General features: G+C 27.6%; 1 protein-coding gene across 7 annotated transcripts in view; it reads right to left on the reverse strand.

Moving 5' to 3' along the window:
* The window catches only part of js (jiangshi), a 59,902-nt gene extending 43,691 nt beyond the window's left edge, over positions 1 to 16,211 (reverse strand). For all 7 annotated transcript variants that reach the window (XM_076394663.1, XM_076394662.1, XM_076394660.1 and 4 more), the window contains exon 1: positions 15,878 to 16,211. In XM_076394663.1, the coding sequence (XP_076250778.1) occupies positions 15,878 to 15,955 (78 nt within the window). In that variant the 5' untranslated portion in view covers positions 15,956 to 16,211. The remainder of the gene's footprint in view (positions 1 to 15,877) is intronic.
* Positions 16,212 to 16,587: the final 376 nt, after the last annotated feature.

Below are 16,587 nucleotides of genomic sequence, written 5' to 3' on the forward strand. Positions count from 1 at the left end.
TAAACCTATTTATCTATTTACAATATTATGTAAACTACCACTAACTGATCACTTTGAAGTCACCCTTCTCCCTTCCCCCCAACAGGTCCTAACTAGGTTTCAATGGGACTACCTGGAAAGTGCACTCTTTTGAATAAAAAAAGAATTTTGAAAATCAGTCCATAATTGACGGAGAAATTGGCGAACGTACATTATATATATATATATATATATATATATATATATATATATATATATATATATATATATATATATATATATATATATTTACAGTCGAACATAGAACCTCCTCCTTTTTTGTTGAAGTCGGTTAAATATTTATTTCAATAATCTCTAAAAACTATTGATGCCTTCTAGTTTGGTCTATTAATTAAGGAAAATTGATATCTGAAATACACGGTTAAGAATAAATGTTAAATAATAGGACTACCTATTTGATGAACGTTAAAATATAGTAGTTACTTTAAACAAATCACTTTATATATAATACTAGTAGGATAATCAATAACAATATCAATTTTATGTTTATTAAATAATTTCACAATGCGCATAGTAATCTTAGTACGTCTAACTATTTAAAACATTCGTCGGTATGTGAGCGCCTTGTGAATCGACCTTTGATGCAAATATTATTATACAATCGGTGAAAGTGACAGAACACTTTCGAAAAAATACATCCAAATTAAAATTGTCCGAGAATGTCGTCTTCTGTGAGGCGCTTTTTTGAATTCGACTAGAAATCGGTCTAGTGAAATTCATATTACAAAACAAAAAAACAAACAAGTCGGTATAATGCTAAACAGCGTTAATTGTAAAAAGTTGTTTTGGAGAAAAAATCGATAGCAACAATGAATTTAAAATTATAGTTATATCGAATATATAATCATATATACTAGGATTGCGAATTATTGAATCTAAGAGAGCGGGCGTGATTTATAGTAGTCATATTTAGTATTACATTTGGGAGTCAAAATTAACTCTTTAAAGTAGAGCAGTGTCTAAAAACGGCTGCATCAGTAAACGACATTAAATATAATGATATTTGAAAGGTTTCATTTCAACGTGCTACGAACTGTTGCAATCAACCCACGATTTGTTCTCAATTATATAATAATATGTGGTATCAAAATCAGGATGTTAAAATTCGATACAAAGACTATTTTGAAAAATATTTTGGAAACTTTACGCAAACAGGTTTAATAACGCAAATTGACACGGGACCTTAAAATTGCATTGAACATTTTATTTGTTCTATTTTTTCTTTGATTTAGATGTTAAGAATTACTAAAAAATATTATTGAACTAAAGAAAAATCCCACTGTGTTTATTATTATATTACTGTTTCTATATAGTATAGTTTTTTTATTTATCTATCTAATTTTGATATTGTCCGTACACAAATAATTCACAATTTCACAACGTGCGTTGTTAAAGTAATCTACAGTTGTTTATGCGAGACGTATGTATTTATTAAATTTAATCTATATACGGTATATTTCTCCATCTTGTTGATGGTCAGTGCAAATGCGAATCGCTTAGGAGACTGAAAGTATATGAACTTGAACTTGTCGGAATTCATATTTGACGAAACTGAGCTTACAGTAGTCAACAGTAGATCTTCATCAACATATCATTCCTTTTAACCAGTCTGAAGCCGTTATAAAACCATGTTGAATTAATATTTTGGAAAATAATGCTTAACACTAATTTTTAATTACAAAACGTGTAACGGGATGTAATAGTTTGCAATTTTATTTGGATTCATTACAGCAATTATTAACTTATGGATTTGCGTCTCGTCTGGTATTATATTTTGAATGCTGTGATTTTGACATCGATATTTTTATCTGTTACCATAGTATGGCACGTTCACTGAGCCACTTGTGATCTTTGTGGTTCTGAATGACATTTTGTAAAATTTAGTAAATCATTTCGTCAGGGTTTATTAGCAGTGTTATATTGTGCAAATTTGCCCATTTCCATTTTGTTTATACACGTATATTTCTTTCCAAAGTCAATTTATTTTTGTGTTGATGTAAGAGTAATGATTGCAAGTGATGGCATTGTAATGAATGACATTTTCATCTTTTTATAATCTATTTATTGGATCTTCGATTGTTTTATTAACAAAATTACTTGAAGAAAATTTTTCTTTATAATTTTTGAATTTACTATTACTTTTTTCAGTTCGATGTTGGCGTTCTCAAAGTCAACCAAAAATTGTATCTTTACACCATTTTATTATTGCATCATTTTATATTGCATTCCATTTACCAACAATTGCATTTTACGTAGAATAGAAACGGTGCTTGGTTTCTCGTCCACAACTCCACACATACCTAACCTCCTAATACATATGTTGCTCACACGTTGGGAAACCGAATGACCCATGTGCATCCTAAAATATTTCAATTAAGAGATTATTTAACTAAACACTTTTTTACTTTATGTGGCATTGTGACAGTTTCGTACTATTAAATGTATTTAATATTATTTGACATTGAATTCTCTTCAAATATGGCAAATGTCCAATTACTTTTTAATTGTTTTTATTTTCATAGTCAAAATAGAATTTCAAAAATCTTTTATATATATTTTTCGGATAGGAACTATTGCGCTCCTGGATAGAACCAGTCATCAAAGTTTTATCACAATCCGTTCAATCGTTTAGGAATGCATTGAGGATAAATACAAAATTTTTAAATATTAGATAAAGTTCAGTCAAATATGACAAATGTTGTGATAGTTGTGGGTTCGACTCCTGCTGGGGCATGGATGTACTTTATGTCTGTGATTGTAGTTTTAAATGTCAGTATAGACAACAGTGGAAAATCTGACAAGGAATAATCACCGCAATCTCGCCAGTAACCACGCTGGGTAAGACCGATTTGTGTAGAAATTAGACTTTAAAATATTTAAAAAAATATATAACAGATGTCAAATAACTTTCTGCAAATTCCTATTTTCATGATCAATGGTTCAGGGCCGCATTGATGACATACACTTATTTTTATATGTTTATATGTCTTATTTAATTATTGTTAGTTTCGTTTTAATCTCATAGATCAATAGAGATAGAGATGAAGTAAAGGTCTTTCCTATTTCTTCTACATTATTTTTTATATAGATATTAATTCCTATAACTACAAAGCTGTTCTTATAGATATAAATTAAATTCTATTAAAGAAACTAAAATGACTGATGATTGAGTTTTAAATTAGCCCTAAAATACATCCATCTCCACTACTATCTCAACAATAAATCTAAAAATGTCTTATCAATACTGTTCTTATAATATGTATATGTTTATGTTATGTTGTAATATGCATTCGTTTGTGTATTATGTCTTAACATAAATGTCTTAATATAAATGTCTTAACTATCTTATCGCTTTGATATATATTTTAATTTTTCAATAAGCGCTTTTTCAACATTTAATATATTCAGTTGTCAGACTGAACGTTACACAATATTCATTATTTTTAAGTGGTGATTGTATTGTATATATAGAAGAAAATTTCTATTAATTTTAATATTAAGTTATAAAATATTCCAACATCCTTATATTGAAATTATTAGCAAACAATTCCAAAAATAATTTCTGGTATATTTTATAGCTATATTTAATTTATATTAATAGAGATGTGTCGAATCTAAAATGTATGGTATAATAATAATAAAACAAATAATATAAAAGTTGTATCTCCATTTTAGCAGATTTTATAGTAATCATTAAGTTATCTATTATTAAATAAATATCACATGAGATGAAAAGGCCACAAAAGAAACCTAAAAATGCTAGTTTTAAAATACTAAACATGAAGTAAATTCATTTTGCAATCAGTCATTGGTGTTTGTTTTGTGCAGGGATATAAAAGGAAATGCTAATATTTATAGTTAAATTTAAATTATATTAATAGGAATAAAGGGTTGAAATTGTGTGTAATAATAACGAAGCAATTGAAGAAATACTTTTTTTCTCAACAAAATTATTTGTAGTTTGACTGTTGTGTAATAATTTGGTTTTCAACTCATACATATGCCCATTATATAATAAATATTATATCTTAAATTTTTGAATAGAGATTATTATATTTAATAATTTTCATTGAATATTAATATTTTAATAACAATACATCGTATAATAAAATAAGCGTATAACTCCATACATAGATTCAAGTTATAGGAATTTGATCCACCAATAGGAGGAATTTATTAACCTGCGCGAATGCTAATTCACCATGAAAATTTATGGGAGAAAAATCGAAAGGTTACCATCGGCATGAAAATCCACTTTCAATATTTAAATATGAACAATCATATACTGACCAGAAGTTGAAGGTTAGATAGAAAAAATCTTTTATTCACTTGTTATTATTGGGCAATAAATTATATAGACTATAAACATTATGAACTTAATAATTTCTCTGTTAGGTATTCTTTTATTGCTAGTGTATTTTAAATCCAATATATTGTTACAGATTTTTAATGCCAAATGATCAGATCAATAAATAATACGAGTCACAGAAATTGTGTAAATCACATTAGAGGAATTGTCATTTTAATTATTCAACTTATTGTTGTTACCAGTTAATCCGTTGAATTATATAGCAAATTTTGCACTGAATTAAATTTATTCATAAATTCAAATAAGCTTCCATAAATACAGCATCCAGGATATTTTCTGAAAGTGATATTCTGCTTAGTATCTGGATTCCTCAGAAATATTTAAGTTTCAGGGTAATTTGTCCTGTAATACATACTTAAACACACCTTTTTTTATATAAATACTAAATGAAATATGTAACTAGTTTTAAAGTTATGTTATTAAGGCCGAGGAAAAGGTAACTGTATCAAAAATCTTTCACAGATTATTGTGCTTTGAAAATGAAGGTTTCGGTAGGTGATTTTCGTCGTATTTTGCTATTTTTACTTCCGAAACTGCAGACTGACGTATTTGCTCTCACGAAATTAAATATCCGCTATATATATATAAGTATGCTACCAAAATGTCGATAAATGGATGCTACATGAATTAGTAGTGAAAACATTAATTAACATTGTTTATTTTTTATTTTGTTTATTTCCATTGTTAATTTTTTTTGGAATTTCTGTATGAAGCTTAACTAGTTACTTCATATTAAGTTTGTTTCAACGATGACATTGACAATGAAAATATTTTACCGATTAGTCATTCCTTCATATTGGTAAATTCGGAATAAAAGTGGCAATAATAAATGAGAAACCAAATGGTATCCTCTCTTATGGAATATTTATTTGGCGATGTGAATTTTTAATGCAACTATTTTTTATTTTCTAAGTGGAAAGGTTTTTCTTTCATAGAAATAATTTAAATATATGGCTGGGAATTAATTCTTCTACAAAGTCATTTTTCAAGTAGTTTTTACATTTTTGGTGTTTTGTCACTTTTAAAATATGGTAGGATTTAGGGTTGCTGTACTGAAATTATTTTTCATTTACGGAAATCAACTGACGCCAAAAATTATTTCGATCATTAACATCGCTAAATATTGTAATTAATGATACTCGAATAAATGGTACTCTGCTACAATAACATTTTACTAAGACAGAACTACTAAATATTCTACATCGATATAGTTAATATGCTCACAGTTTCAGCAATCATATGTATTTTTAAACCTTAATATATAACATATAATATATAACCTTTATACTTTCAATAATTTTTCTGATCTGAATTATTTTAATGAAATATACTGGTACAGCCACACTTACATTCAATAATCCAATTCTTTCTATTCTCTGTTTTTATCTAATTATTTTAATTTCCCAAAATATATGATTTTTTGTTGTTATACTTGTAAAATCACAAAAATTGTTTCATTAAACCACATGCCATTTAAGAACTAAATAACGCATTGTCGTGATGTTTTGGAAGTAGTTTGTGAAACATAAAGTGTTAAGATATCAATATTTTAGTGCTATATCCATCCAAGGCTAGGTAATTATATGATAACTAAGTTCTTGTAATATGACAAAATGGGACGTAAATTCAGGCGACACTAGATATATCTCACGAGATTTGATAATAATATTTTTGTTTTTTTAATTTTTACATCATTAATTAGATATTTATTTCAGATATAGAGTTAATTTTATTACTCAATATACTTACAAATTATACTTTCACCATATTTCGGTAACATTTCAATTAGACACTTGATTAGCTCGACGGAAATATCTTTTCGTTACAAACAGGAAATATCACTAATTTTATGATTTGTATTGAAAAAAAAAGAGAATGTTAGACCGGGATTATGTGTACATATATACTTACATATATATAGTCAATTTAAAATAGCAGTGACACGGGAAACGTCGCAATGTTGCCGCAGCTACTCTAAGTTTTAGTACACATACAGTTTTAGTACAGTTTTAGGCTCTGACATTTTACAAAATTTTAATATAAATTTAATATAAATAAAATAATTGAACAAATATTCTATTAAATATAATTTATATTGACATTATAGTACATCAAATGCATTTACTACCGAAGAATCAATGATACAATGTGTCTGATCGAGCTCATACAAACAGAAGGTGTTATTTTAGACAATGATCCAGACAGTTCTGGTTTGAATATCCTCCTCGACCTGAATATCTATTGTAATAAGGCTTTATAATACCTCATATCAACAGTGTACTCCATTACATATATATATATATATATATATATATATATATATATATATATATATATATATAATGTAATATATATATATAAATAATCATTATATAATATATATAATGATTAATAAGAATTAATTTAATAATTTTCAACAAGTGTTATTCCTTTATTGATATTGTTAAATAAAAAGAAATAAAGAAGTACAATACCGGTATTTACTACCATTGCCGTTGTTATGTAGCAACACTTCTTCGAGCGTATGTGGGTTAGTTCGTGATAGAAAAAATAAATAAAAAAAGCTAGAATGGCTATTGTTAATAGCTGACGGGATATTGTATGCTAAACCGTTTCGGATTTTGGCTTTACACCATGCCGACATATTCTAATTTGTCATTCCGCACACTTTCTGCAGGCGAATTAATGCTTATATAACATTCTTGGGGATTTAACATTTATATGCGCGAAAAAGTCAAATCAAAAAACACGCCTACTAAAAAACCATCCATAAATATTAAATATAATACCATTAAACTAGTTCATTAACCAAAAAAGTTTATATATATTTAATTATCATATGAATGTTATACTTTCATATGTAATTGTTAATTATGATACTCAAAATTGTCATGATATTTTTATTATATTGTTCATTTTGTTATATTTAAACAAACAGCATGGTGGCCTCAAGAAATAGAAATTTAAATAAAACAAAAGAAGAGGCTACCTATGAAAATACAACAGAAAATTATTATACAAGAAAGCAAGGGTAAAACATATGGTATAAGAGGCAAAGAAGAGATTATGGATACAATTTGAAGACTGAGATTGAACTGAGACTGAACTGACAAACGATAAAAAGAAGAACATTTTTTATACATATTTTAAAATCATGCAGAACAGAAAGTCATAAAATTATAGATATATAAAAGATAAGACTAGAGATATAATATGTGACAATGAGAAAATAATAGAGGTGGAAGAATTACTTTCAGGAATTGCTTAGCTGAGAAAGGAAAATGACATCATAAAAAAGAAAACAATTGTAGAATTACCTTCTGTTTAATCTTTTTATAGAAAAAGCTGAAGAAAGTAAAAGCACAGAAGGCACCAGAGATATTATTGGAAATTTGCAACCGAGTATGAGAAGAAAAATTAACCATAAAGAAGACTGGCAAATCGCACTCATTGTTCCGATATATGAAAAGACAATATTAGAAAGTAAAGTCAGCAATAGATGAGACATTAACAGAATCCTAGAAATTAATGTTAAAAGGAAGACTTATACAAGACCATATATTCAGCGTACGAGATATAATACAGAAAGTATACCTAGATATACCAGATATACCTAACATTCATAACATTCATATATTTTTTTGTTAGAAAAGAAATATTATGGGTTGTACTGAAACAATATCATTACTAACAATAAGAAAAAAAGAAGTTTAGAACTCAAACAGGCAAAGACAATATGGTAGTCTAAGCGGATGAAACACGTTACTAAGTAAACACCGAAGGATATTCAATAACAGCGAACGAAATTTAGAAAATTAATGTAGGCCAGGAAAAGAAAATTTATGTTAGAACAGAAAACACTATGAGTTTACAAATCACAATGAATTCATTCTTAAAAAGAAACATGAAAGAATATTTTTAAAGGGTTATAAGAGTAACAAGGATGGACGGCAAACAAGAAAGTACCTCTAGCATAGAACCTTTAATCCATTTGGTAGAGTTACACAGAATATTGAAGAAACAAGGCAGGTTAAGAGAGTTTGCAAAGCAAGGACAGAAAAGAGAAAAACTGGAGGGCTAATCTAGGAAGCCTTTTCCTGACCGAAGCAAAAATATCGAGCAGAAACAAATTTGTACATGCAACATGAAATAATATTAATCAAATCCTTTGTTTTTGTAAAATTACTATTTTTCATAAATTTCATTATAGACGCCATGTATAATACTATAATTCAGAATTTTCATTTAACATTTATTAAGACATCCTGATTCGTATTAAATTAATTATTATGAGCTATGTGAGTTATATTAAAAATATCAACGTAAATAAAAAAGTTGCTATCCAAGAAATTTATTTAAAAATTTAAAAATTTATCACCAGGGACATTCTAATAGAAAAATATCTTCGTGTTTTGCTATTATGTGGTATATCACAAATCAAAAATCGTCTAATTAGTTGTGTTTCTAATTTACCATTACCAAGGTTTTCAGACGTTTGCCTAGTCCACACGATTCTACATCGAACAATTATTACTGAATTACTGAACAATTATTCTTCTTTGTTTTGCAAATTAATTAAATTATCACTTTTTCACATAAGCATAACATAAGCACCAGGTATGAAGTATGATATTGGTTGTATTAAGAGAAATATAGTGGAAAATATAACCGTGAGAATGCAACATGCTTTGGTATTAGTATGATAAGCATCAATGAGATATTGTATGATTATTTACGCATACAAAAGATTTGTTTGCACTTGATCAGTATAATATGTCAGGTTAAATAAATGACTTGTGTCGATTGGTGCAAGAAAACCTTAAAAATATGTTGAAGATGGATCAAAAGCTGAACATAACATTTACGCAGGTGACGAATCATTGATATATGTCTGTGTCTGTGTTAAAAACATACATTGACTTTATGGGTTTTCCAATACGGGTTAAACTCAACAATAGCTGTTCGCAGAAGGAACACTTCGAAGTAAATAGTTGCCTGTTTTTGGTTCTTCGGTATTATCGCTCACGTAACGACAATGGCGTTGGAGCAATGGAGAAATTCGGCAAAAGTCGAAGAACATGCGAATTCAACCAATTTCACAATGCAGGTGTTTACAATTCGAGTCAAACAATAAAATTTTTCATCAGTCAAAATATAGAATGATCCCTATGGATTTTTTTTAGAATACGTATAGTTAACTATTTTGATTTGTGAAGAATCAGTTTATGCGTTCAAAATGCTACTTCAATTAGAGTGGGCAAAGTTTTACGAATATTGGTTTCAACGCCTGGAATACTACAGTGATCACTAATAATATACTGAAAACAGTAAATTAATTTTCGATCATCAATGTTTGTTTTTGTTTTTCCTTGTTAGGTCAGAAATTTAAATAGCAACGCTCGGCAAATGTCCAAACAACTATATCAAATGTACTCAAATAGACGCTTAATAAAAGCTGTTGTTAAAAGCCATACTTGGAATAGATTGCCACAGTGAAAAATAGCATGATACCTACCTTAAACGTAAAAAATTCCCACTAGGGATACGAATATTATATTAAGAACATTTGCTAGATATATGTTCCCAGCAAACGCATATTTAAATGATTCTTTGTAATAAAATATTTTAAAATAAATTGAACCGATTTTAAGAAATAAATTAGTAATTTACTAAAAAGTAAAAAATAATTAAATTCAGATTTTTAACACAAAAAAAATGAACGTAACGTACATGTACGTGATAATCGTTGTAATAACTAAATAAAAATAAACAACAGCCTTATTTAACCTACCTACTATACGCATTTTATATTCTACTATACACACAATTTAGCTTAATATCTACTCAAACTTATTTATCTATTTACAATGTTATTTTAACGACTACCAACTCATGTTTTTGAAGTTGGTACAAGCAACAAATTAGATTTGTTCGTAATTTAAATTTGTATGACACAAAATTATATTTTAATTTTGTAAAGTATTACAATGGGTAGGCCAAGTGAAGTTGCAGCGCCTTTGAAAAATATGAATAAACGCTCAAACCACTACACCAAAGAAGCAGTTGGCTGCAATATTTCTCCGGCTTTTCATATGATACGGTTAGTGCTTAAAAAGCAAACTGTACGGCTTTTGCACTGAACGACTTCCGGTCTTCCATTACATCAATTCAGCAATAATATTATACACAAATATTTGATTATTTTAGATAACCAATATGTGAACATATTGTAGGTGATAATATTATATCTTGACTTGATTCCAATGGAACCAGCTCGGAAGAGCACAATTTCAAATAATAAAAAAAGAATTTTGAAAATCGGTTCACAGTTGACGGATAAATCTTTGGACATAGATAAAAAAATATACAGTCGAACATAGAATCTCCTTGTTTTTTAAAGTCGGTTAAAAACTATTTTGTTCGGCAGATACAAGTATGCTAAAATAAGAGAAAATAAATAAAATACTAATATGTTAATTAGTAAATTTCATCGACGACACCCGGAAGGTTATTTGACGTACCACAAGATTAAAAACGAGAAAAGTGTGGTTTACAACACAATCGGTCTGTTGAAAAACAACTAACACACGTGCAGACACCGACGTTAGTCAATAGGTGAGATTCTAATAATAGTCCCATCAATTAATTTATAGCCTTCTAAAAAATCTAAATGCTCACATTTAAGCGACTATTAGGCAGATCAAAGATCGATCCTTACAATGTATATATAAATAATAATTAGTCAAACTGCAGCTAAATATTTTAAATATATCTATCCGGTATATTTATATAGTTTTGGCAAATGCAAATCAGACTGAAATAGCAAAATATTCTGGCCATAATTTGATTAATAAAGATTCCTGTCATACCTCTCAATAATTACTCGTAAATATAATGTAGCTTTTGTAAGACGTAAATAATTGATTGTCATATCATTATAGTCTGTAAATGACTCTTGCACAAATATCCCTTTATTACATACTAGGAAATAAGGTTGAATTATTAAAATACTTTTTATCCAATTTTTCTATAGTAAGTTTTACTATTCCTTTAAATAGAAATTAAGGTAGAAAAAAAAATATATCGTGTAGTATTAAAACTCAAACTTATAATAAAATAAATTGAAGAATTCAAAAAGTAATGCTTTCCTTAGATTTATTTTGTTTTTTTCTTATAAGATGTCATACAACTACAATTTAAACTTATTGTAAATTGTTAAATGTTGCAACTTGTTATACCAGATATTTGTATATTTGTATTAATGCGTGATTACTGCTAGTACCTGAAGTATTCCGTTTCATCAATGATGTACATATTTCTTCATGTTTGCCTGTATGCTGACTGCTGACTTGTGAATGAATCATTTTAATCGATATAACAAAGCTAAACATATATTTAGACTTTAATTATTAACACATTTCTTAAAATAGCAATTTTATTTAAAATCTTCCAAGCCAACTAAAAAAATAATCGTAACATACATCTTTACCATAACATAAATTTATTGAAATATTAAATCATTATTGCCAACAATAGTCTTCAACATTTGTCATAAATAAAACAACAGGCTGCCATATCTCCTGTGTTAAACACAGTGTATTTAATTTACACTTTTTTACATGTAAATTATCGCTAATGATAAAATAATTGTTGTGATGGCGACATTAGCATTGGTAATTTTGAGGAAAAAAACTTGTAGTAGGTGGAATTATATTTTTTCAAAATAATTTTTTGTCTAATTTTTTTTACATTCAATTTAGTGCAGGTTTTATTTGCTTACTACCGACTACTATTGCTTTTATTGTATTGTCATCGATTTAGTTTATCTATTTATAATCTGCTGGATCTCTACTTTGAAATCATGATGTATAACTGCATGTTTACCATATTAAAAATCACTTAATTAGTATTCGATATAAATATTAGTTAAGCACTTCTAAAAATATTAATCCATATATGAGGTATTAATTCCTGTATTCTTTATATTGTAGTTAATTTTTAAGTGAAGATTTAAGTTATCAAAAGTTAATATATTAGTTTAAAGATCTCAGCTATTTCATATTATCTCAAAAACACGCATAGTTATTTTTTGTATTTTTTCGGAACTTAATAAGAACAGAAAACTGTCGATTTTGCGTAATACTTATAAAACGACTGCTTCTTCATCAAAAATACTTTTTAAACCACACACAACATTTTAGCTTTATTGATTTTAAAATGAATTTCATTAAAAACGAAGCAGCTTTTAAACTATTAGTCGAAATGATGCTATTCAAAATATATTTATTTATGATTAATTTTTGTGCATTGTGATAATAATATTGTAATGAAAGATTAAAAGCTTGAATCATTTTTTGAAGTTTTTGACGAAACATACATCTATATATTGAAATTGTAGGAGATGCTGCCTTTAACATTAAATATCTTTAATGAGTATTTACCCATGTACCATACATATACAACCTTATGTTATCCAATATAATATGTAATGGTTATATAACCATCCCCCTATTAGTGTTCTTTCTCAATGGTCAATAGTTATTGCAGATTTTTGTTATTAATGTTTCTTGTTAATGAATTATAATAGTTGTATAAAATGGACAAAAATGCTGTGCTAAATTTGCATTATAACAATCATTTATGCGCAGTAGTTTCGAGACAACGTCAGATCAACTTTTACAAAAGAAATGTTAAATGTTAAATATGAAATATGGTGACAATTATAATTAATAGATGAAACTTAAAACAATTGAAAATATTTAATTATGCTAACTTAAACTTATTGTGTTAATTTATTTTCTTAGAATTAAGATCAGTAATTGTTTATACCAAGTGATGTTGATGTTGGTATCTGCAGAAAGTCATACTAGATATAAATTATTTATAGACATATTAGTAAAAGGTATTTTCTAAGAAATTAGATTCCTTATAGGAACCAAAAATGTTTATGCATTCTGGAAATGGGGAATCATTATTCGTAGAAATACCACATATCAACGTCGCAGGATTCCTGAGTTAATTGACATTATATTTTGTGGCAATTGATGTTAGTCATTTATAAATAAGTAACCAATACCTCGTAATAACGTATCCTTAATTTTATGATCTTATAGTGTTGTGGCCAAAATATAGGCGTAAATATTGTGATATTGTTCATTATGAAATATAATTATATAACATTGATCAAAAGCAGAGGCAATAACTCTTGTAGTTTAATGGCCGTTTCAGAAATATCATTCAAAAATTTTCTTTATGAATTTCCAAAAAGTACATCAAATAATCAATTTAGTGATTGATGATATTTATACTATAAAGAGTTTACATTTTAACATTTGGCAATACCATTACACATAATCAATTAAAATTAATAAAGTTGTATAATGTTTCATATAATACATCAACATCATCGATTCTACAAACATCTTAAACGTTAGCGTAAAACTTATTGAAACATTCTAAAACGATTTTTTAATTAGAATGAAAGATTATTTTAATATAATTAATGACCACTTCATCGTGGTCAATGCTTCTAGTAAATATTTACTGTATTAAATATGTTATACATATTATAAAATAGTTGATAGTTTTACAGTAAAATTTACTAACTTTTATATTATGAAACTCTGTAATAACTATAAAATTACAAAAACATAGTATTCAAATTATTTAAATTAACCTCAAAAACAAATTTTCTATATTATGCTGACAAAGCAGCAGCTATCAGTTATATCAGAAAAAATAATTCTAATATTAATTGGGATATATTAATAGGATTGTAGAACGTTAAGCTTTATTTAATCTTATTCTAACATTTATTAGGAGACATGAACGCGCGAATAGAACACTAACCCGTAGTAACACACGAAGATCTTATGTTTAATATTAATTAGGAGAGATCATTATGTTAGTGGAGCAGTAATTCTATAAACAATTCCGCAATTTCGGCAATAACAATTTAATTTACATTAAATTAGAATAATAAAAAGGCTGCTCTCTACGATTTTTATATGGTTTGGAAGCAGTAACAATGGTAGTTACATTTTACAAATATTTATTTGTGTTTTTCTCTAGATATACTGGTCACGTTTATTATGGTTGTAGCAAGTTGGTATTGTAGACCGCAATGATTCTATTAATTTGCCACATTTATACATTTCGACGCCATAACTAGAATGATATTTAGTTGTGTTATGCACTTTTTATATAAGCTTTATTGTGACTCATTTATTTTTAAATTAAAATTATTTAGAATCTACATATTCAAGTGATAATTTATGTACAAAATTGTTATTAATTATGAGTCCTTAGGGTTACTAAATAACAAAAAAGACAAGTATATGCCATGAAGTACTTTTATATTATATATTATTTTTATTTAGTGTAGTAAAGAGGATAAATTTCATTTTGGTTTAGTAAATGTTCCAGATATCTCCTTAGACCCCATAACCAATGTGTTAATATTAAGCCTTATTGTAATAATATTAATATTGTTATATGATTAAGCAATTATATATTGTCAATAAGCTAAATGTAAAAATATCGAACGAAAGGTTATGAGATTATAAAATTTGATACTGAATTACCGAATTGATACAGCGTAATATTCCTCTAGACTCCATAATAAGTAATAATCAACATGTTAATAGTAAGTACTCGAAAGCGTATCAGTGCACTCAAATGTGTTAAGTTAAATATAATAATATAAAAAATTGTATTAAGAATAAATGTATAGAATATTACAGGCTGCGGTTTATTGTTATTGCATTATATTTCGTCGTGTAGTATCGTCGCAAAAAAGAATTTTTTAATGCTATATAAAACTCCAAATGCTTTGGGATTGCAGAAGAAATATTGCTGTACTCTCAGATCATGTGACATTGATCAGATTAAGTACTATTTTTATTAATGTGATCAATATATATATATATATATATATATATATATATATATATATATATATATTTCTTCTTCTTTTCATAAAATTCATAAAATATTATGAGCATAAACAAAGCTAGTCAGTAGTCACTAGTCACTAGTCAGTCAAAACAGTAGTTTCTACCTTATTTATGTTAAAAATATAAAATAAAACTACTGACTATAAATTGAATAAAGTCCTAAAAATTATCGTTTTAACACAGCTACTTAAATTGATAGATTTTTAAAATTTTCCAAGGAAAATTTTAAAAAATAGTCACAATTGTAATTAATTATATTTGAAGTGTTAACTCTGTTAGATAGTAAATTAAATATAATTGAATCGGTGACATTAAATAATTGCAATTAAAAAACTAATATTTTACTGAAGGCATTGTTTGTGTTATATTTTCAAGAAAATATTTGTCGATGATATTGATAGGAAAGCTCTTAATATTGACGAGTTGTGTCAAGCAAAATTAATTATAACAAATACTAAACATATATATTTTTACATAAATTTTTCGTCATCTATTATTCCAATTTGGACATTACCTTTTCTGCATCAATTTCCGTTGCCGCTAGGCCGACCAGAAATCCAACGATCACCACCTGTCCAACCGCCCCCAACATCTTCCGCTGACAATGTTCAATAGTGCGCCAAGATATCGCCACGAACGCCACTCGATCGGCTCGGAGTAGACTCGGACGTTAACTGATGGGTAAGATGCGATCCGCGAAAAGGACGACGACGTGCATCATCCGTCGACGACGAATTCCAGTGGGTCAGCGGATCACCGAAACCCGGCCGGGACGTGGGGGACTCGGTTCGGCGCCTCGATACCGCAAAAGGTCGCCGATTGTCCATCTTTGGGGATATTGCGCTTCTGGGTCTCTCCGCGTGAGCGTGCGATGTGTGTTTAATGATCACATGATACGGTATTGTTTGCTTTAGGTGATGTTGCGTAACAGACATTTATTTTCGGATCGGACCTACACTATCGGTTATAGTCAGCATATTAAACACTCTTTTTTTTTCTCTTAAATTTCTACTAAGAATTTCGTTCTAACTAATTATATATAGTATAAATAAATATACTGAATTATATATATATATATATATATATATATATATATATATATATATATATATAAAATTGATAAAATGGGAATGGGTTTTAATCACAAAATCTTTAATTTACTTGAAAAACCGTTTTATTTTATGGAAAGAAAAGGCCATTTGGTGAATGGCGACAAAAAGCGTT

Source organism: Rhynchophorus ferrugineus, unplaced genomic scaffold (assembly GCF_030347505.1).
Source record: "Rhynchophorus ferrugineus isolate W39M unplaced genomic scaffold, kcgeb_rfMv2 rfM2, whole genome shotgun sequence".
Taxonomy (NCBI): Eukaryota; Metazoa; Arthropoda; class Insecta; order Coleoptera; family Curculionidae; genus Rhynchophorus; species Rhynchophorus ferrugineus.